The 23701-nt window shown below is 36.4% G+C and overlaps 1 protein-coding gene and 1 non-coding gene across 9 annotated transcripts in view; both read right to left on the bottom strand.

The window, feature by feature from the left end:
- MYO6 (myosin VI) overlaps positions 1-23701 on the bottom strand; it is a 131197-nt gene that overhangs the window by 34122 nt on the left and 73374 nt on the right. For all 8 annotated transcript variants that reach the window (XM_064360907.1, XM_064360906.1, XM_064360902.1 and 5 more), the window contains exons 13-20: positions 22599-22756; positions 20687-20778; positions 18997-19069; positions 17789-17916; positions 13657-13752; positions 13174-13347; positions 9580-9618; positions 6926-7019 (exon numbers count right to left, since the gene is read on the bottom strand). In XM_064360907.1, coding sequence (XP_064216977.1) covers positions 6926-7019; positions 9580-9618; positions 13174-13347; positions 13657-13752; positions 17789-17916; positions 18997-19069; positions 20687-20778; positions 22599-22756 — 854 coding nt within the window. The remainder of the gene's footprint in view (positions 1-6925; positions 7020-9579; positions 9619-13173; positions 13348-13656; positions 13753-17788; positions 17917-18996; positions 19070-20686; positions 20779-22598; positions 22757-23701) is intronic.
- On the bottom strand, positions 14804-14906 carry LOC135268594 (small nucleolar RNA U13). The gene has a single exon (XR_010336898.1). It is a non-coding gene; the product is annotated as a small nucleolar RNA U13 (small nucleolar RNA).

Consider the following 23701-nt stretch of genomic DNA (forward strand, 5'->3'; position numbering starts at 1 on the left):
TCAAAACAGCATGGTACTGGTACCAAAACAGAGATATAGACCAATGGAACAGAACAGAGGCGTCGGAGGCAACACAACAGATCTACAACCACCCGATCTTTGATAAACCTGATAAAAACAAGCAATGGGGAAAGGATTCCCTGTTCAGTAAGTGGTGTTGGGAAAACTGGCTAGCCATATGCAGAAAGCAGAAACTCGACCCCTTCCTGACACCTTACACTAAAATTGACTCCAGATGGATTAAAGACTTAAACATAAGACCTAACACCATAAAATCACTAGAAGGAAGCCTAGGCAAAACCATTCAGGACATAGGCGTAGGCAAGGACTTCATGACCAAAACACCAAAAGCATTGGCAACAAAAGCCAAAATAGACAAATGGGACTTAATCAAACTCCACAGCTTCTGCACAGCAAAAGAAACAGTCAATAGAGTGAATCGGCAACCAACAGAATGGGAAAAAATTTTTGCAGCCTACTCATCTGACAAAGGGCTGATATCCAGAATTTACAACGAGCTAAAAAAGATTTACAAGAAAAAAACAAACAAGCCCATTCAAAAGTGGGCGAAGGATATGAACAGATACTTTACAAAAGAAGACATACATGAGGCCAACAAGCATATGAAAAAATGCTCATCATCACTGGCCATTAGAGAAATGCAAATCAAAACTACATTGAGATACCATCTCATACCAGTTAGAATGGCGATCATTAAAAAATCTGGAGACAACAGATGCTGGAGAGGATGTGGAGAAATAGGAACACTTTTACACTGTTGGTGGGAGTGTAAATTAGTTCAACCATTGTGGAAAACAGTGTGGCGATTCCTCAAGGACCTAGAAATAGAAATTCCATTTGACCCAGCAATCCCATTACTGGGCATATATCCAAAGGATTATAAATCGTTCTACTATAAGGACACATGCACACGAATGTTCATAGCAGCATAGTTTACAATAGCAAAGACCTGGAACCAACCCAAATGCCCATCGATGATAGAATGGACAGGAAAAATGTGGCACATATACACCATGGAATATTATGCAGCCATTAAAAACGAGGAGTTCGCGTCCTTTGTAGGGACATGGATGAACCTGGAAACCATCATTCTCAGCAAACTGACACAAGAACACAAAATCAAACACCACATGTTCTCACTCATAGGCGGGTGTTGAACAAGGAGAACACATGGACACAGGGAGGGGAGCACTATATACGGGGGTCTGTTGTGGGGGAGTTGGGGGACAGCAGGGGGGTGGGGAGTTGGGGAGGGATAGCATGGGGAGAAATGCCAGATATGGGTGAAGGGGAGGAAGGCAGCAAATCACACTGCCACGTATGCACCTATGCAACTACCTTGCATGTTTTTCACATGTACCCCAAAACCTAAAATGCAATAAAAAAAAAATAATAAAAAAATTAAAAAAAAAAAAAAAAGAATTAAGTAAATCTACATAGGTTGACATGGAAAGTTCTCTAAAAAAAAAAAAAAAAAAAGTGTGAAATAGGCAGGGAAAGGCTGAACAACTGTAAGTGATGCCAAGATTTTTATTTACAAGACCTAGATTTCAGTCTCTAGGACTATTCAAATCAATGGAGAAAATAAGATTATTCAATAAAAAGTATTATGACAAATGGCAAGCCATTTGGAAAACAAAAATAACATTAGATCTTTATCTCATTTCTTATGCCAAAATAAACTCCTGCTGACAAAAAATTTAAATTAAAACAAACTCTAAGACTTTTTAAACCAGTGAATTTTTATTTTAAAATAATCTCAAAGGAAAGATGGTCTTTCTAGGCAGTCAAATTGAATTTTAATCTATTTGACTGGCAAAGGTATAAAACATCAATTAGTACTCAGAGTTGATAACAGTGTAGGAAAATACACACATGCATTCTTAGTAGAAAAGAAAACCAGTGTGACAATTTTGGATGGCAACTTGGAAATATCCCTTTGGCTCAGTATATCTATTCCACAATTTTTCACACTTGTGGGCAAAGATATGAGCATGGACAATGTCCAGATGTCCTCTGGATCATTGCTAGTAATAGAAAAAATAAACAAAAAAACCTAAAATATCAATTGATTAAATTATGTTGCAACCATATGATGGGATATAACATATTAATATAAAAGAATACAGCAGAGCTTAATCTAATCAGTATAAAAAATATATTCAAGACATAGAGTTAAGTGGTCACTCCTAAGAACTGAGATTCCTTGTTACGTATATTATTCTGTACTTTTTAATTTCTGTTACTGTGAATTTTTTATATGAATTAATGAAACACATAAAAGCAATCATTCCTATGGGGGAAAAAAATCTCCAGAACTAGATTTAGCTCTAGGCTCTGCCTGGAGAAAGAAAAGTAAAGTTTGGTTATTATCATCACAGTTTTTGGCCATTTGAATCAGACAAACAAGTACCTTTGGAAATGTATGCATCTAAGTTTCTTGGCTTGCCCTGTAGCTGCAAACTATAAACTGGCCACAGTTCATTAAGAACTTCATGGTGCTTCGCAAATTACAAAGCCTACAACTGCTTCCTCAGCACTTGAAGCTAGTTTACTCTTAAGATGTTTTGAAGCCTAAATTTTTTTTTAAATCACTAAGGCAAACGAATACTCTGCCTTCTAAACATTTCCATGACCTGGTTTTTACTCTTGGGAGTTTGGTGAGCGGCTTCTTGGTGCAGAGGTGGCTGGTTATACTCACAACTCCTCTTTGCTACAAGATAGGCAGCACAGTCCCAAGGTTACAGAAAAGAAAACTTGCCTTCTCTCACCTTCCCCTACTTTGCCCTAGTATTTGTCAATCAGAAGATAGTAATTTTAGGCTGGGCATGGTGGCTCACACCTGTAATCCCAGAACTTTGGGAGGCCGAGGCAGACAGATCACTTGAGGTCAGGAGTTAGAGATCAGCCTGGCCAATGTGGTAAAACCCAGTCTCTGCTAAAAATACAAGAATTAGCCAGGTATAGTGGTGGGTGCCTGTAATCCCAGCTACTAGAGGCAGGAGAATCACTTGAACCCAGGAGGCAAAGGTTGCAGTGAGCCAAGATTGCACCACTGCACTCCAATCTTGGCAACAGAGTGAGACTCTGTCTCAAAACAAAAAAAAAAAGAGAAAGAAAATAGTAATTTTAGTAAAAGATGACTTAAATTTATTAATTCTCTTTAAAATGAAAAAAAACAATGAAAATGGAAAGGTAAAGTACAACACAAATCTTAAATACCTTTATTTTTATTTTAGAAAGCTTCATAAGTATTTTTATTTCTAGAACTTCTTAATTTTTCCATTTCCTCATCACCTAGCTACATGACTGAAACAAATCACTATTATAATATCTATTATTGGTATTTAAAAAAATCAAAGTATAATGAATTGGTGTTATCTGTTAAAGTGACAACATGTCTTAAGATATGTTAAAATATACTGCTTATTGAAAGAGGAATCCTAGCTAAAGGATTCATCAGTAGCCCATACTCTCTCCACTAATCTAATAGCATATATAGCTAAATCTAAACACATGCAACTTGCCAGGACACTAGGTGCTCACTTAGGAAATAAATGAATTATTATATTACACCAAACAAATCCTAAAGAGGGATTCAATTCGGAAAAAAAATCACCTTGAAGAAAGTATTACAAAAATACATCTCTACTATATGGAGGAATACAGCAGACATGAATTATTTAATTTTCCAGAATTTGCTAGAATTAGTCACAAATAAATCTTCGTATTTTCTACAATGTGCATTCTATTTAACAAATATTTACTGAGTCTAGTATATGCCAGGGAAGCAGGAATGTCTGTTTAAGCCAAAACAGATGCAGTTCCCGCCCTCATGGGGCTTATAGATTAAAAGAGGAAAAAATTAAGTAATTATACAAATATGTACAAAATTGGTAACTACAACTGTGAAATAAAGGCACATGAGCTCAGCACCCCGAACTCAGGCTCCCCTCCAAGTTAGGAATATCAAGAAAGGCTTTCACAGGAAGTGATGATCCAGCTGAGATGTGAAAGATAAAGGAAAAGGAGTGGCAAGAACATCCCAAACAGAGGAGGCAGCATGTGCACAGGCCCTGTGCTGGGAGGAAACACACAGCATTTAGGGAACTAAAATGAAAGTCAGGGTGGCTGGAGGACAGCAGGGGGAGAGAGTGGAAAGAAATGGAGCTAGGGACACATGGGCCAGGCTCTATGGGACCTCTTCACCCTAATACTAATCTGAAGCCATTAGAGCATTTTAAGCAGCAGAAGGACACGATGATTAGAGATGAGTTGTGGAGTGATAATTCTGGATGCATCATCCCTGGTCATTAGAGAAATGCAAATCAAAACTACATTGAGATACCATCTCACGCCAGTTAGAATGGCGATCATTAAAAAATCTGGAGACAACAGATGCTAGAGAGGATGTGGAGAAATAGGAACACTTTTACACTGTTGGTGGGAATGTAAATTAGTTCAACCATTGTGAAAGACAGTGTGGCAATTCCTCAAGGACCTAGAAACAGAAATTCCATTTGACCCAGCAATCCCATTACTGGGTATATATCCAAAAGATTATAAATCATTCTACTATAAGGACACGCGCACACGAATGTTCATTGCAGCACAGTTTACAATAGCAACATCCTGGAACCAACCCAAATGCCCATTGATGATAGACTGGACAGGGAAAATGTGGCATATATACACCATGGAATATTATGCAGCCATCAAAAACGATGAGTTCGCGTCCTTTGTAGGGACATGGATGAACCTGGAAACCATCATTCTCAGCAAACTGACACAAGAACACAAAATCAAACACCGCATGTTCTCACTCATAGGCGGGTGTTGAACAATGAGAACACATGGACACAGGGAGGGGAGCACTACACACTGGGGTCTGTTGGGGGGAAATAGGGGAGGGACAGCGGGGGGTGGGGAGGTGGAGAGAGATAGCATGGGGAGAAATGCCAGATATAAGTGAAGGGGAGGAAGGCAGCAAATCACACTGCCACGTGTGTACCTATGCAACAATCTTGCATGTTCTTCACATGTACCCCAAAACCTAAAATACAATAAAATTTTAAAAAGCCTAAAAATAAAAAAATAAAATAAATAAATAAAATTCTGGATGCATGTGAAAAACAGACTGAAGAGATAGGAGAATACTTAGGAAGCCACAGCAAAAATCCAGGTAAAAGATAGTGACAGCTTAGACACTATCAGGACTCACTGTTTAGGAGGTTATATCAGCAGGACTGGGGAGCCTATGTAAGGGAATATACATCTGTGCTGTTCAACTTGGCAATCACTAGCTACATGCTCTATAGCAGCACTAGCGGCACATGCTCTATAGCAGCACATAAGACTACTTAAATTTAAATTTTTAAAAATTAAAATTAAGGCTCACACCTATAATCTCATCACTTTGGGAAGCTGAGGGAGGAGGACCACTTAAGCCCAGGAGTTTGAGCCTGGGCAACATAATGAGATCTTGTTCCTATAAAAATATTTTTTTAAATTAGCTGGACATGGTGGCACATGCCTATAATTCCAGCTACTTGAGAGGCTGAGGCAGAAGGATCGCTTGAGCCTGGGAGGTTGGGGCTGCAGTGAGTCATGATTGTGCCACTGCACTCCAGCTTGGGTAACAGTAAATCCTGTCCCTGCACCACCAAAAAAAAATAAAATTAAAATTAAACAAAATTTAAAATTTAGTAACTAAGTCATACTTAGCCACATTTCAAGTACTTAGGAGTCAAATGTGTCTTATAGCTACTAAATTGACAGATAAGGAATATTTCCATTATCATGTAAAGGTCTTCTCGACAGTACTGACACAGAATGAGAAGAAAAATAAGCCTAACCTAAATCCTGAAAAATGGTAAGTATCCAGGTAGAAGAAAATGAGCCTGCAGAGAAATCAGGAATGGTCAGAGAACTGAAAAGAAAAGCAGGGGCATACACCATGTCAGGAACCAAGAAAAGGAAATGTTAAAAGGGCTGGCCAGAGTCAAATGTGGCTATGAAGTCCACTAAAATAAGGACTGCAAAAGGGACATGTGCTTCAGAATCAAGGCAATCACTGGCGACCTTCTCAAGGTAGAAGCTGAATTATCCTGGGGTTAAAGAGTAAGTGGAACGCATGAAACTGAGAAAGCAAGAATAATCTATTCTTGGAGAGAAAAGGAACTGGAGAAAAACAGTAAGGAAGAGGAGGTAGCTGTAAGGGAATGTGGGTCAGAGATGAGATTTCAGCATGTTTAAATGGGAAAGATCCATCTCAAAAGGAACAGTTCAACAAATATAAACAATGCTGAAGCCTCATGAAAAAGTAGGAAGAGATGGCTTTTAAGGAACTATAAGCATCAATCAGGAAGAGAGGCAACCCCTGCTTTCTTAACAGGAGGGAAGGTTAAGTGGTAGGCAGAACTGCTTGGTAGCAGACAGGTGAAGCTTTAGCATTTTTAGTAAGGAGGTAAGCCCATCTGCTGGCACAGGTGCAGAGACTTGAGGAAAGCAGGAGGGGTCTGACCAGTCTCGGTTGAGAAACAAAACATGCTGACCAGGAAAACTTGGCAGGACAGGTTTGAGAGCCCTTTAAATATCAGTGATGATCAATTTAACTGGTGCCAACCTGTCTTGTCTACCAACCCTGTGCAGACAAGAAGAAAGAACAGAATTAGATTCATCAATAGCTATAGTTTTGTGAGAGAGGTCAAGGGTAGATCCAGATTTGTGAGGCACCACCACATGTGGCTCTATACTTTTCTTATAATTAAGAAAATATAAGATGAAAATTTTATTGCACTGTAAAATAATCAAGATAATGGTGAATTATTTGAAAATATTGAACCTATTAAATTGTATTTGAGCTATCAATACTAACATACACTGACATAGATTATGAAAATACCTGAACACTGAAGCTGAGAGAGAATTTGAGCACCTTCAAAGTGGTGGCTTGTCATCTTTAAGTTAGGTTTGATGCAACGAATAAAGCTCGCTCCCTAGGAAAATAAAGGTACTTTTTGTTACAATACATATAGCATCCTTATTTTTGTTTCTATGAATACCTGCAACTTTCAAAACATATTAACATAAACATATGAACCTATAAAAGTAATTACTAAAGAACTCAAGGCTGGGCACGGTGGCTCATGCCTGTAATCCCAGCACTTTGGGAGGCTGAGGTGAACCGATCACATGAGGTCAAGAGTTCAAGCCCAGCCTGACCAAAATGGTGAAACCCTGTCTCTAATACAGGGGTGGTGGCAGGCACCTGTAATCTCAGCTACTTGGGAGACAGAGGTAGGAGAATTGCTTGAACCCTGGAGGTGGAGGTTGCAGTCAGCTGAGATCACTGCACTCCAGTCTAGGTGGCAGAGCAAGACTTCATCTCAAAAAAAAAAAGAACTCAAAATTTTATAAGCATACTTTTTCTGCTTTAAAGTTTACAATGATTTTTTGCATTACTAATTAATACTATGAAAATATTACATTTTAGATTCGAATGTCAAAAACTGTAAAACGGAAAGTCTTTCACTGTAAAGTTTAACACATTTAATTGTTTAACACATTTAAACAATACATTTTGCAGGCTGACACACACGATTTTATTCTATATTTAAATGTATTTATATATGCCGTATTTCTATGATAAGAAAATTTCTCTATGACAAAAGGAGTAAATAAAATTATGCCCCTTAAGATTTTAGGCCAAAGTGTAAAACAAAACAAAACAATATTCTCAATCATTCTATTTCAAAAATACACAGGTCCCTAAGCTGCACTGTTGTACATTTTAACATTTTGTTTGTTAAACAATATTTTTTAAAGCTTAAAGGCATTCTTTTGGAATCAATTATCAGATTATGCTGAATGAGGTAGAAAGAATACTGATTATGTATATAATGAAATGTACTGTTGAGTTCTAAAGCTAATAATTAGACATCCAAATAACTGTTTCTCTTCAGAGTAGTTACCTTGCAAAACGGAATAATTATTTCAACAATGATGCTCACCACCAACACTTTTATTTATTTATTCATTTTTTGTTTTTAATTTTTATCTTTGAGACAGGGTCTCATTCTGTCATCCAGGCTGGAGTGCAGTGGCATGATCTTGGCTCACTGCAACCTCCACCTCCTGGGTTTAAGTAATTCTTCTGCCTCAGCCTCCCAAGTAGCTGGGATTACAAGTGTGCTCCACCACACCCGGCTAATTTTTGTATTTTTTAGTAGAGATGGGATGCCACCATATTAGCCAGGCTAGTCTCAAACTCCTGACTTCAAGTGTTCCATCTACCTTGGCCTCCCCAAAGTGCTGGGGGTAACAAGCGTGAGCCTCTGCATCCAGCCCACAAATACTTTCAGAACACATTTTAGAAATTTTTTGTTCTATAAATCACAAGTAATCTCATAATTTTGGAGCAGCGCCCTATCTAAGAAATAAAAATAAAATACTCTCTTCATCAGACTTGGTTTTAAGATACATGGCCTTAAGAGATACATATTTGCAGCCAACAAGAATATTAAAAAGATTTTTAATGGTTCCAAAAATAAATCTAACAGTAAGTTAAGCAATAGTAACACTGACAAAATAAATGTCTGGCTATTCAAAATGACTATTTGAAAAAGATGTATACACAGGTTCTAACTAGGTGCTGTGGCTCATGCCTGAAATGACAGCACTTTGGGAGATCAAGTCGGGCAGATCACTTGAGTCCAGAGTTTCAACACCAGCCTGGGAAACACGGCATAACCTCCTATCTACAAAAAATTCTAAAATTAGCCAGCCGTGGTGGCACATGACTGTAGTCCCAGCTACGTGGGAGGCTGAAGTGGGAGGACCAGTTGAACCCAAGAGGCAGAGGTTACGGTGAGTTGTGACTGTGCCACTGTACTCCTGTCTGGGAAAGAAAATGAGACCTTGTCTCAAAAACAAAAAAAAAAAAACCAAAATCTCAAGTTCTGTGGATTTGTGTATAAAACAAGTTTTACTTCGGAATCATGCTTCATTTATATAAACCACATAGTAAATTTCTATGTTGTTTTTCTCAAGAAAACTGAAAAAAAGAATTACTAAAAGAATCACTAAAATGTATAGTTAAAAAACAGGCTTCTAATAAATTGTGCCTCTATAATGGGGCACAAAAATATTTTTTCCATTTTTTTCCACATCAACATTGCCATGTCTGGAGAATGTTACTGTAAGAGTAATAAAATGAGACTGAATTACATGCTTAATCTTTAATCCTAAAAAAAAAAATTCTTCTCCACAATTACTATTTTCACCTTCCTGAAACTATCAGATAATCTTTTAATTTTTAAATGTCAAGAATTCTATATATTCATAATATAATCTGACTTCACATACATATTTGACCTTTCTTCATAAAAAACCTAATGAAAATGATAACCATTTTTAAAAATAATTTCTTAAAATAAGGGAATATAGTTTAAAATGTATTTTTAATTAGTACAAGGTTACTATGCCTACTTGCATAATTACTAATAGTTTTAGATGCCCATTAAAAACACAACCTGTTTTCTTTTGAGTTGTACTCACAGTACTTCGAAGTTTATCCAGGAGCAAATTTAACTGTGTCTGCGAAAGAAAGGAAATCAGTTTATTATTTCAAAAAGCCAAAGTACACAGTGTCATGAGTTAATATTAGCTTTCCAGTACTGGAATAAAATAACATGCAATAACATCCAAATACAACACATTCCAGTTCAACAACCTCCTGTACACAATTTCTTTAACAGACAACATCATGCAAAATGGCTAATGTAATGCAAGGACAATAACTTACACAGAAGTTGTATAATTAAAAGACTGAAAATCAGCAGGATTAAAAAACATACACACACACTTGCAGATGGAATAAATGAGGAAAGAAATGTACAGGCAATGAAGGAACTAAATGAAAATACTGCGGATGCATTTAATAAGGCTCAATAGCACAGTATTTGAATGTGGCAAACTGTAGTTTGTGTCACACGCATTAAGAATGAAGACATGTTTAAAATACACACTAATAGTATATATTAGGATTGTTTTATGCAACACTTAGCATAAACCAAATTGTCCTGCCTAGCTACAGAAATCCTCTTTAACATTTTAAAACATTTTACATTTCAATTATTTTGAAACACCTGGACAATTTTCTCAAAAAAAGAAAAATGACAATGAACACTACAACTTACTATGCTTTCTTGTTTTTATAACATTGATTTTAGTGTACTGTGGTTCAGTGTATTAAAATCACTTATTTGTCTTCCTACTCTGCAAAGTAAGTTAATTATGTAAAATTTTTCTTTTTCTTTCTTTTTTTTTGACAGAGTTTCTCTCTTGTTGCCCAAGCTGGAGTGCAATGGCGTATTCTTGGCTCACCGCAACCTCTGCCTCCTGGGTTCAAGCAATTCTCCTGTCTCAGCCTCCCACGTAGCTGGGATTACAGGCATGTGCCACCATGTCCAGCTAATTTTTTGTATTTTTAGTAGAGACAGGATTTCACCATGTTGGCCAGGATGGTCTCAATCTCTTGACCTCATGATCCACCCACCTCGGCCTCCCAAAGTGCTGGGATTACAGGCGATATAAAATTTTTCTATCTGGATTTTATACTGAGATACACTACTTATAAAAGACAAACTAAGATGTTAATTTTTAAACTAACATATTGTATTAATCATAGTTGTACTTAATTGATAATAAGTATAGTTTACTGAATGCCATTTTGAGTCAGACACTGCTCAAAGCTTTTCACAGGCATAATTATGTTTAATCTAATTAAGGATAGAACACAACAATCCTGATTAAGGACCTCATTTTACAGGTGAAAGCATTGAGGTCCAAGAACATAAACAACTTGCCGGAGATTATGGAGCTAGTAATGGCCATCGTGATTCCAACATCAGCCTGACACCAAATTTCCTTCTCCTATGAGTGATACTACTACAGTGTATATCACATACACTGAGAGGCTTAAGTTATTAAAATGAAATGGTTTTCTCATTGAATTAAAAAAATATAGTTGTATCTCACTTATCTAGTTGACAGAGTTCTGACAACCTTAATCAATCTGGACCACCATGCCTGAAAAGTATAAAAGTGACTAATTTGGAAAGAAAACAACTGTCACAAAGTCCAGACTCCTTCATCCCCAGACTAAGCACGGTATTCTCCAAAAAAAATGGAGATGAAGTCAGAAGAACAGAAGCATCAAAATAAACTTTTAGCAGCTAAGAGGGAAGAAAGTTAACTATCAAAGAACAGTCAAGATAAGGCTTAAGAGTAAAAACCTCAGGCAACTCATGCTTCATTTCTATTTTATTTTTATATGAGAGTATACAAATATTCTTATAGGATGACTTTTTCTAAAACACTAACAGGGGAGGGTTTATGTTTCAATAACCTGAAAAGGGCACTTTCCAGTAGAAAATTTCTGGTTTCCAGTGATGTTGGGTAACTGAAGTATTACTGTATATCATAGCCTGTTTTGTGTTTATTGCCTTACCTACTTCATTTTAATGTGCTATTCTACTACATTTAAAATTAAGAATCCATTAATATTTCATTTCAAAGTATCTCAGAGAAAAATGTTAAATATTTTATTATTAGTATCACTCAGTTATAACTTTCAGTGGCTTAATGTAAAAACTATATTGTATTAAATAAAAGCAATTATAAGAAGTTTCAAGGCCCAACATAAAAAAGTTATGTAATCCAAAGAAAAATGTTAGGAATGCTTTTGTTTTTATTTATATTGTCTAAAATTTTAAGTATGTTCTTATCAGTAATATTATGATAATATTAGAGTGGGAATATACATAGTAATTGACATCCATTTCATATAGGCAAATATACTATTTTTAAACTCATTGGCTATCAAATGTCTATTCGGAAATAGAATAATATTCAAATAAGAAAAAAAAAGATCGCTCACTGAGAGAATCAGGAACTCATAATTAATATAACTTACAACAAAATTCAAGGCTTTTTATTCAGTTACCTAAAAATGTATTACGAGTTTTTCCCTATATTTATGTTTAAGCTTTAAAAAAAATAGCTCTTATTAACATATTTTATCAATTTAGTTAGAGCCTATTTCAATCCAAAATAAATTTGAGGAGGCTTATACTATCAGTATCATAATATTCTGAAACTTAAATCTTTTTTCCTAATTACATTATTTTAAATATTTAAAGTATATATAATGAAAGGCAAATGTATTGTTTTGCTTTATTGTAAATATAACAATAATACTTTGTGGAATTACATAAGAGAGAAATTAATTCTCTCTTATACTTTTTTTTGTCCTACATATTATAGTTTGTCATTCATTAAACTCATAACATCACAAATTTTAACATTATTTTTTCTACACTAAATACTCAACAACTAGAACCAATTAGTAGTGTTCTGTTTCTAAGACAAACCTCATGCCATTCCTTGTCAGACCTTGGAGAATAAATTCCTGATCCAAAATTAATATAACAAATGAAATATTCTTCCATGTTAAATAAGCAATTTGAAAAGTTTGCCACACCTAAGTGCTTATCTTTAACAGAAGTTATTAAAAGCTTTAATCAAATTTTAGTGTAATATGCGCACCCAAAATGCCACTGTGAGAGAAAACACATTGAAAATGAATTACAAACTGAATCATTAACTTGAGATGGGCTCTTTTTAACATGGCAGCCACTTTATAAATAGGAGTCCATGAAGGCGATCATTTACCTGAAGCCCCTGGCTGTGCCTGCTTTTCCTCTCTCAACTCAACTAGTCCTTTCTAGCCATCCCGAGCTGGACTACTCCAGCTAAAACAAAACTGCTGAATGAGGAAGGAAACAGAAAACACATGGGAAAGAGAAGGTTTGAAGGTCAACCAGACAGTATGCAGAAGCAAGAACATTAGGAGAAGCAATCAGATATGTTAAGAACCAAGAATGAACACATTCAGAAAATTACAAGCATTTCTGTATGTTCAATTACTAGGCCTACATTATGATATTTCACATACAAATATCAACAATGCAGGGTCTGCTCTTGAACTTCACTGTGAGATTTCTGACAGTGATCTACATTATCCACTTTAGAATATAAAACAATAACTTCATTTTAAACACAGTAAAAAAATTTAAACAACATATATACCTTAAACTTGTTTCCCACACTGATGAAGCTAAGTTTTCCTGCTTTTTGTTTAGTATCTTTGTTATTATTTGTGGATGATTCAAATAATTCCCGTATAAACTTATCTCTGGATTCACATATTAAGGATTCAAGAGACATATGTAAAGCATCATTATTTTTCTCCACAAACTGGGTCTGAAAAATAAATTAAACAGGAATGTTTCTGTCCATCTTGTGATAACATCACTTAACATGGCTCTTTCCAAAGGAAGTGTGTGACGACAAAAATGTTCTATATCTGCAGTGTCCAATGCAGTCATCACTAATCAACGTGGATACTGAGCACTCGAAGTGTGGTTAGTGTACTGAGGAACTGAATTTTTAATTTTACTTAATTTAAATAACCACATGTGAAAAAATAATCAACCACATGTGGCTAGAAGTTATACCATACAGTGCAGCTTCAACATGAAATGTTTTTCTCACTGTAAAAGTTACACTCACTGTTTCATAGCACACGGCCCCTGCAAAATGCCTGATAATGAAGCCTTCGTCATCTCTGATGTTCCTATGAACGGCCAGCTTAGATTTTCTGGGAATCTGAAAAACAATACATACATGAGTTATTAAATGATCAAAAATATATTACATAATCATTCTTTAGAAAACAACTGAGATGTGGCCGGGCGCAGTGGCTCACGCCTATAATCCCAGCACTTTGGGAGGCCGAGGCGGGTGGATCATGAAGTAAAGAGATCGACACCATCCTGGTCAACATGGTGAAACCCTGTCTCTACTAAAAATACAAAAATTAGTTGGGCATGGTGGTGCGCGCCTGTAGTCCCAGCTACTCAGGAGGCTGAGGCAGGAGAATTGCTTGAACCCAGGAGACGGAGGTTGCAGTGAGCCGAGATCGCGCCATTGCACTCCAGCCTGGGTAACAAGAGTGAAACTCCATCTCAAAAAAAAAAAAAAGAAAACAACTGAGTTGTAAAACACTTAAAATTATACAGGAAATTTTCACACTTTTCACAATTATACTGCTTTTTATATATCTTGTATGCCTTAAAGTAACAGTAAAATCTAGCAAATATTTGGTATAATCTCTTAGGAAAGAAAATAGGTATAAGACACACACACACACACACACAGAGAGAAGGAGGGAGAGAGAGACAGAGAGGGAGAGAGACCCCAAAAAAAATACAACTTGAAAGCATATGCAAAACACAGTTGGCGTTTTTTTTTTTTTTTGAGATGGAGTTTCGCTCTTTACCCAGGCTGGAGTGCAATGGCGCGATCTCGGCTCACCGCAACCTCCGCCTCCTGGGTTCAGGCAATTCTCCTGCATCAGCCTCCTGAGTAGCTGGGATTACAGGCACGCGCCACCATGGTCAGCTAATTTTTTGTGTGTTTTTTTTTTAGTAGAGAAGGGGTTTCACCATGTTGACCAGGATGGTCTCGATCTCTTGACCTCGTGATCCACCCGCCTCAGCCTCCCAAAGTGCTGGGATTACAGGCTTGAGCCACCGCGCGCGGCCCCACAGTTGGCATTTTATAAAGTTAACCACCTATTTCTAAAGCAGTGGTTCTCAACTTTGGTGCTCTATTAGAATTACCTGGAGAACTTTTTAACATCTATCTATGTCTTTCATGTCAGATGGGTAATGTGCCAACATATTAACAAGGTTGAGGTAGGAATATCTCACACATGAGCATGAAAATCCAATCATTAGGCTTATAAACTACAAAAGGATCAACTGGAGAACTTTTAAACATCCCAACACTCATACTATTTACATCAAATGATTTCCATGTGCAGCCAGGCAAAGAAACACCTGAAATCAGCACAGGGACTCTCCTACTGTTGCAAATAATGTATCCTAACATATTTACACAGGAGCCTGAATCTATTTCAAGAAAACTAAATCCTGTTAGGGTTGTACTATTTAATTATAATATCTCATATTTGTATATTTAAAGATTCTAAAATGTTTTCACTTACAAGATCGTATCTGACCCTTGAAATAAAATAAGGTTAAGATAAATGATGGGCTGGGTGCGGTGGTTCACTCTTATATTCCCAGCACTTTGGGAGTCTGAGGCAGGTGGATTGCTTGAGCTCTGGAGTTTGAGATTAGCTGGGCAACAAGGCAAAACCCCATCTCTATCAAAAATATACACAATTAGCCAGGCATGGTGGAGCAGGCCTGTAGTCCCAGCTACCTAGGTGGGAGAATGGTTTGAGCCCAGGAGACAGAGGTTGCAGTGAGCCCACTGCACTCCATCCAGGGCAACAGAGCTAGACCCTGTCTCAAAAAAAGAAAAAAAAAAAAGTTAACATCATTTAAAATTGAAAGTCTACTGCCATACCACCCTGAATGTGCCTGATCTTGTCTGATCTCAGAAGCTAAGCAGGGTCAGGCCCAGTTAGTACTGGCCAGGCACAATGGCTCATGCCTGTAATTTCAGCACTTTGGAAGGCTGAGGCACATGGGTTGCTTGAGCTCAGGAGTTCGAGACCAGCCTGGGCAACATGGCGAAACTCTGTCTCTATGAAAAACAGAAAAATAAAAATCTAAAAAAATGAAATAAAATTGAGAAAACTGACTTGGGAACCTTAGAGGCTTGCTCAAGGTTGAAGAGGTAGCAGACAGAGAGATTCTTCCCTGTGGAAGGCAATACACCAGGACAAGTCAGAGTGCCGGCTTTGCAGCCAAAGTGCCTCGCCTGACTCCCAATCTAACACTTCTTTAAATGCAATATTAGGCATGTCACTTCACCTTTCCTTGTATATCTCCTCATCTGTAGCATACGGATCTAACAGGATTAAATAAAATAATTCAAGTAACATTAGAATAGTGCCTGCCACATCTAAGTGTTCAATAAATGATTCTTTTATTTATTTTCAAAAAACAGAACAAAAGGAATAACTATATAAGTTTGGATTTACTGCTTTACTCTTGTTCTTGGTTGAGAAAAGCAGCCAAGGCCCATTCCTGATACTTCAGTTTACTGTCCTTTAAGTTACATGCCTCCGAGACCCTCGTAAAAATTCTGCTGACTAGCACTCAGTACCTCTGGTAAGTCACCTGCTTGTGACTGTAACTGTGAACTCCTGGTAAAAGAATTGCATCCACAGGCTGGTCATAACAAAGACCAGTGAGCTATAAATGAATAGGATTGGATACACGTCTTCAATTTTAGCAAAATTTTGTTAAGGATACATATTGTTTTATTTCTATCTCCACTAAAGTAACAGAAATAGGCTCCACATTACAAGAAATATTTAGGGACACAGAAGAATTGTAAATCAATGGAGCAGGTGGTTGTGAGATTTTAGTCCCTAGAGAAAGTTAACACAATTATATCAGCCTTTCAGGTAAATCTATTTAATGTATTTTGAATGGAAACAAAACTACTTGTTAACATTCACTTAAGTTTCTGCATTCATCAAAGCAATAATCATTATACTATGTTACAATCTCAAAATAGTATACAGTTTGGGAGGCTTTTGTCTATTCGTTCCCTAATTCCACTAAGCAACTCTCAACAGCTTTTCTTTCTCACTCTCCTGTCTGTTGTTGTTAGTGATGTTGTTATCTGTAAGATGAGGCAGCACCTAGCTTTGTGGTTGAAACTGACATCCATTTGTGTGGCTAGCACATTCTCTGTGCTAGCCAGGATCCTTTTGGGCACAAGGATGAACCTGTGCTTTTATTATCTCAGGTGATGATGGTTGAATGAAAAGACAAGCTCAGAAGGGGTGAACATAGGAAACATCTCAATAGCCATACACTCCACCCTCATGGAGAATGGCTCTATTTTCCATTGCCACAAAGACTCAAACACAGCTCTAGGATCTAACCACAGTTCAGAAACCAGGTCTTCTGGCCCTTTTAGAATGCACCTCTCATTTATTTCTACTACTGTCTGTGTCTGCTTTTCTCTTTACTCCACCTAATCTCTCTATTGCTTCAGATTCAATTTCCCTATCTGAGTGTATTTTCCACTCAAAACTCCCTAAGAAAGAGGATCAAAATGAATTGGCTAATCATTATCTAATATGTATTGCCTGCACCAATCAAGAGTTCTAACCCACAATCTTCACTGCTGGTCTTACAAATGAGCACACAGATGGAGGCTTGTGACTCTAACTGCCAACTCCTGGAATGTGATCAAGGTCACATGACACCAAAGCAACTGATAGCCACTTAGCTCAGAAGGGAGACCATGAAGACTGCAGGTCATTCTCACTGTACTTTTAATTTTTGACACAGGATTTTGCTCTGCTGCCCAGGCTGGAGTGCAGTGGTGTGCTAACAACTCACTGTAGCCTCAACTCCCAGGCTCAAGCTATCTTCCTACCTCAGTCTCCCTAGGAACTCAGACTACAGGCACACCATACATATTACACAGGTGAAATGTACTTTTCATCAGAGAAAAGGTCCCTTGATTACATAAAAATCAAATATAAATTAAATACCCATCTAAGGAATATACTGTGCTGGATATAATATAGTTGCTCTACATCCTCCATAATTTTTATTCTAATTATCTAATAATATCTAATAGCTAATGCATCTTTTTAACAATGTCTCATCCCACCGGAGTCTCAATTTCAGAATCCCAAACTCACAGTGAGTCTGAAATGATCCTTGTGCTTTTGGTGAACTGCAGATGTAAAGTGTTGATCACTTGGCTGGGGAAGGCGATTTTCTTCATCCAAAATATCCAGTATTCCCACTAATTTGGCTTCAATTAAATCTATTTCAAAAAATGAAAACACTCACAATATTGTGAAAACATAACATTTTAAAGACATGTTAACAATTCACTGATCACAGATTTCAAGGACTGATCAGAAACAACACAGCACATGATTCTATATATGTTCTCTCAAAAGTTATAGAGAGCAGACAGATTTTTATTTCAAATCTGGTCATTTATTAAAAAGTAACAGCATGTATCTAATACAGATTTTAGAAAAACTACTAGATAAAGAAAGCAACTGATTATAATAACCATTCCATTTGTAAACCAGGAAAAGAGAATAAGAAAATGGAAATTTATCCTTTTCCAAATGATACCTATATTCCAAGTAAAGTAAAACTAAAGAAACTTCTGCATGCACGGCTTTTTAATAATACTTTTAGAAACTGATGTAAATGCTTTCAAACAAAAGCTGTCAGTAACAACACATTTTTACACTCCTTCTATTCATAGTTTGAATTTCCTGCCTGTCCAAACTAACTATAAAATGAAAACTGCTTGAATACAATATGTAAAAATTATTGACTGAAAGCTGGCTAGGGCGCTATAGGGAAAGGTTTCTTTACCACTAAAATGAAAGTAGAGCCTCTATTTTCCTGCTGCACAGTATTATCTGGCTGTGACACATGAAGCCAACTCACAACTAGTTGGAGGGCGCTGTCAGTGCACAGAGGTCAGCAGAACCAGGAGAATCACAGAAAAGCAGGGCCAACCCTGACAAACTTGCCTGGGGTCTGGCCTAACTATGGACTTCCACAGGTGAACGATAAATCTCTTTGCTGACTAGGCAATGAAGTTTCCCTCTTAACCAATTTACATGTTAACTAAATTTTATGTAGGAAAACATCCTTAAAAAAAAATAGAAGAGATTATAGAAAACTTCCAACAAAGATGTATTTGATGCCTTGGTAGGAAAAAAATGACTTCCAAGCAGTAATAGAGAAGTACATAACCTCTCAAATACCAGTTTCAAGTCCTATAACAAGTAATGTCAATTACAAAGCACAGAAAAATCACTACTAAACACACTCCATCTTCCCATAGTTTTCAAAGGTGGAGTTAATAAACACATACCTATACAGTCCTGATTATCCACGTAATGTACTTCATTAACACCTAAACCTTCTTTTTGATAGAGTTCTTGTTCCTAAAAATAAAATAATTATAATCATAGATATGGAAATACTGAGCAATAATGAATTTTGTGCTGTTTCTGAACATGACATTTATTAATTACAATGCAAGGGTTTATACAAACTGGTAATAGCCTTAAATGGTTTTCCAAAGACATAACAGATTTTGGACATTAGCAGACAGTTACTAAAAGCAAGGAAATAACAATTAACTGCAAATGGGCTCTAATTCCTCATATATTATATATATGAAGCATACATCACTTGGGGAAAGTTAGTTTAATTTAGAAGAACAATATGTGATCAAAGTTGAGTCCTCAAATATAAGTCTTCTATCTTCTTAAATTTTTTAAATGGGTTTTATCATAGATGCGTAAACCATGCAATGAGCTTAAGTAAATATGTTTTAACACTGTTTCCTGAAAGTTTAAACATTTCCTCCCATGAGAGATACAAAAGATTTCCAACATTTTAGAAGGCACTGTCCACTTTAACACACCTCAATTTGAAATTCACATTTATTTTAAAGGATATTCATTATACAGTTTCTCAATAAAGTTTTTTGGTAGGTTGGTGTAGAAGGGAAGCATTAGCTTATGTTAAATTAGAGGCATGCAGGTAAAACTTCACATGGTAATAGAACTAATGTGACTGGATAAAACTTTTCAGAGAAATTACCTTACTGGTAAGTACTTATTTTACCTTTTGTTTATGCCAGAATTCATTTAACTATAGCATGTAAGTAAAATGTACAAAAACTAGAATGTGCTGGGAAGCCCATAAAAACATAAACACAGTAAAAATGTGGGAAAAGACAGATGGGATAGGAATAAAATAATGCACATTTCAGCCCAGATACAGTACAGGCAGCTGACAGTCCACAAGGGGGCATGACAAGGAAAGTACTGCCCAGAGGCACTCCAGGACAATGGCTGCATCAAATCTCCTGACTTGGCGGCTTTGCTGCCAGACAGAGAGAAAAGGTGAGCAGGGAGCAGAGTAGGCAGAAGCAGAGAGACTTGAGGGAGGTGTGGTCGGGTGCCATGGCTCACGACTGTAATCCCAGCACTTTGAGAGGCCAAGGAGGGTAGATCACCTGAGGTAACGAGTTTAAGACCAGCCTGGCCAACATAGTGAAACCCATCTCTACTAAAAGTATAAAAATTAGCCAGCCACGGTGGCGCATGCCTGTGGTCCCAGCTACTGCGGAGGCTGAGGCAAGAGAATCTCTTGAAGCCGGGAGATGGAGGCTGCAGTGAGCTGAGATCATATCACTGCACTCCAGCCTGGGCAACAGAGCGAAACTCTGTCTAAAAAAAAAAAAGAAAAGAAATAGAGACAACAAAATCATAAAAAGAAACAAAGAGAGTTTCAAGTCTATTAAAAGTCACTAGTAAAAATAGATGTTCACTTCTGAAAGAGTTTTATCGGGTCCCTAAACTTCAGTTGAACCATTAACACTTCTGATGTGCCTAAGCCCCAGGGCCTCTGTTGGGTTTCCCAGATTCCCTGAGCCACCTTCCATTATAGACTAGCCACCCCCACCAATCAGGGTAACTGCAGCATATCTCTTCCTTGAAATTTAAAATAGCTTAATGCAGATCTTAAATTTAAGTTATAATGGCAATTACCTCCTTCAGAATCCTTTCATTAAAAAATTGTTGAAGTTTTTCATTGCAATAGTTGATGCAAAATTGTTCAAAACTGTTATGCTCAAAGTACTCTGAAAATACAAAACCAGAACCAAGAGTCATTATGAGATCAACTTCATATAAATGTATCATAGACTAAACTATAATTGTAATAATGGCCTAATTTAAAATTAGGTTAAATATATATGTATAAACATATGTATGTTTATATATAAATATAAACAGTGATGGCTATTTCTCTACCTTTGAACAAAAGGTAGAAATTATAAAGTTTAAAATACTTATTACATCAAAGTATACATGTATATACATATATTGAACATATATATTTTTTTTGTTCTATACTTCCCAAATGTACCCATTTCAAGACAAAACTTTTTAGGCATTAAAATTAAGTATTAAAAATACCCTGCTTCAATTGAAAAATAAGGTGTTTGTCAAATGAGATAAATCTTGTATACTAAAATATATAAAATGTAAGCCACTTGCAACAATTTTTTATTTTATTTATTTATTTTTGAGACAGTTTCCCTGTCACCCAGGCTGGAGTGCAGTGGCACAATCTCGGCTCACTGCAATTTTCCCTTCCAGGTCAAGTGATTCTTGTGCCTGGGCCTCCCAAATAGCTGGAATTACATATATGTGCCACCACATCCAGCTAATTTTTGTATATTTAGTAGAGACAGGGTTTCACCATATTAGCCAGGCTGGTCTCGAACTCCTGACCTCAAGTGATCTGCCGGCCTCAGCCTCCCAAAGTGGCGTGAGCCACTGCACCCAGCCAACATTTTTTAAAGCACAGGTATTAAAGCAATCTAAGTTAAGCTCAAAAAAAAAAGACTTAAAATACAAGTGCTTTAGAAGATTTTTTTTCTGTATAATCTGTAAAATTACTTATCAAAAATGCTGTGGATACTAACACATTTCTAAAATTAAAAGATTATATTACATGATGTCTAAAATACACTTGGCTTTACAATTTTATAATCCTTTGTATGTTTATGCTATGCTAAAACTGGTATAGTAAAAGAAAAAAAAGTCTGGATTGTGAAATCTTAAGTCAGTGATGGCTATTTCTCCACCTTTGAACAAAAGGTAGAGAATTATAAGTTTAAAATATGTATTACATCAAAAGCAAAACTCCATCCCTCCCCAAATGTAAACACTCATACATGCCTTTGGCAAAAACAAACCAACCACAGAGAAGACACTACTCCTTCATAGCCAGAAAAATGCCCACATCAATAACGCCCAATACAAAACCTATTAGATTTATACTTCAAGATTTTTTATTTTTGTCATTCAGAGCAAAGCAGAATTAGCTGGTGACTCATTTCATTTCTGTTTGAACTGCTCTACAGTTGTTCTCAATTACTTATCCTCTTACCTTATTCATTTGATGGAAAATTAATTGGAAATAGCTACCTGCTGATAACAACAGCAATGAATTTCTACACATAGTAATGATGTTGTCCTATAAGTTAGGTCAACCTATCCCCAGCTCTACAAATTAGCAAATTAGTCAATGGTTTTAGTGACTTTATCTTTTTTTTATTTAGTTAGTGAATGTATTATCTTTATTAGTAGCACACAAGGGTTTACCTTTATTCAGTTGTATTCCTTTTAGAGTACAGAGATATCCTTAACTATAGCAGTTTCAATCAATGTTTTAGTTTTAGCATTAGTGTCATCAAAACTTATCCCGAGTCTTTACTCTTCTCTTTAAAGAGTCAGCTCCCTATCTAAGTCATATTATGAAATCTGAGTGTGGACATATAATTACACATACATCAAGTAAAATGCGTTACAAGGGAGAAAAGGTTTAAGAATAAATCCTAACATGTGAAAAAATATGAAACAAATATATATTCACAAAAGAAACTCTACTTACCAAAACCAGCAATATCTAGAACTCCAATAAAATAGGATGATGTTTCAAAAGGAAAACACTGATTTACTCTGTTTACCACATGATCAAAAAGATGGCTATACACTGTCTTTGCCAAGGCATCACGAGCATTGTTTGCTTGCTCCACTTTCAGAGGTACCCTATAAAAGAAAACTATACCAATGAAAATTCTTTATGATACTATGTGTGAAAATGATGCCACAGTAAGACTGTACCTAAACATACCCACTGTGAAGAACAAAATAAATAGTTATCAAGAGTCATGTAAGAATTGGTACAGATAAATGGGGCTAGGTAGAAAACTGCTACAAGAGAACTAATAGAATTACCTAACATTAGATCAAAACTCTATTATCGGGTTAAAAAAATGAGGCTTAAAAAATCATTTTGACCCTAATTTACATGCTGAATACATAAAAAATTATTAAAGGAATAACCTTCCTTTTGACTTTCCTTAAATGCAAAGGAAACAGTATTTAATTCAGTATAACTTTAAAGTTTGGTAACTTTACATTGTTTAGGATAAAATGTTTACATCTTAAAATCTGAACTGTCCAATTCTACTATTTAATAAAACTAACTGTGTGGTATAGAGTATTAAATGTGGCAGATACAGACTCACAGCCATTGACCTCAAGAAAACTATAGTCTGATGAAGAGAGACTGGCACAGAAGAGAATTTCCAAATACCATGCTAAATGCCACTTAAAAGATAAGCATGGGGTACCAAGAGAGCACCCAAAAAAAAAAAAAGTCAAATTTGGAAGTAGACTTTTAAGTCTCTCAGATCAGCCTGATAATTGAGCCTCTCTAAACAGTGATTTCTCACTTGTATTTTCTGCAATGAAACCCTTTCTTAAAGTGAGTTTCACGTGGACACCCTATACATAGGGTACATAGAAGAGTTGATTTGGATTCTGGAATGGCATTGATTGAAAGAAGGAAATGACAACAACAACAACAACAAACTGCTTTGGAACAAAGAAGAAAATGGGGAAATGGAGGAAGCAACAGCTGCACATTTACAGGCTTTCCCTTGGGCCCCAGAGACAGCTCTAAAGAACCAAGTAACTGCAGGCTGTATG

Source organism: Aotus nancymaae, unplaced genomic scaffold, assembly GCF_030222135.1.
Source record: "Aotus nancymaae isolate 86718 unplaced genomic scaffold, 86718_ANA_hifiasm-v0.15.2.pri h1tg000040l, whole genome shotgun sequence".
In the NCBI taxonomy this organism is placed as follows: Eukaryota; Metazoa; Chordata; class Mammalia; order Primates; family Aotidae; genus Aotus; species Aotus nancymaae.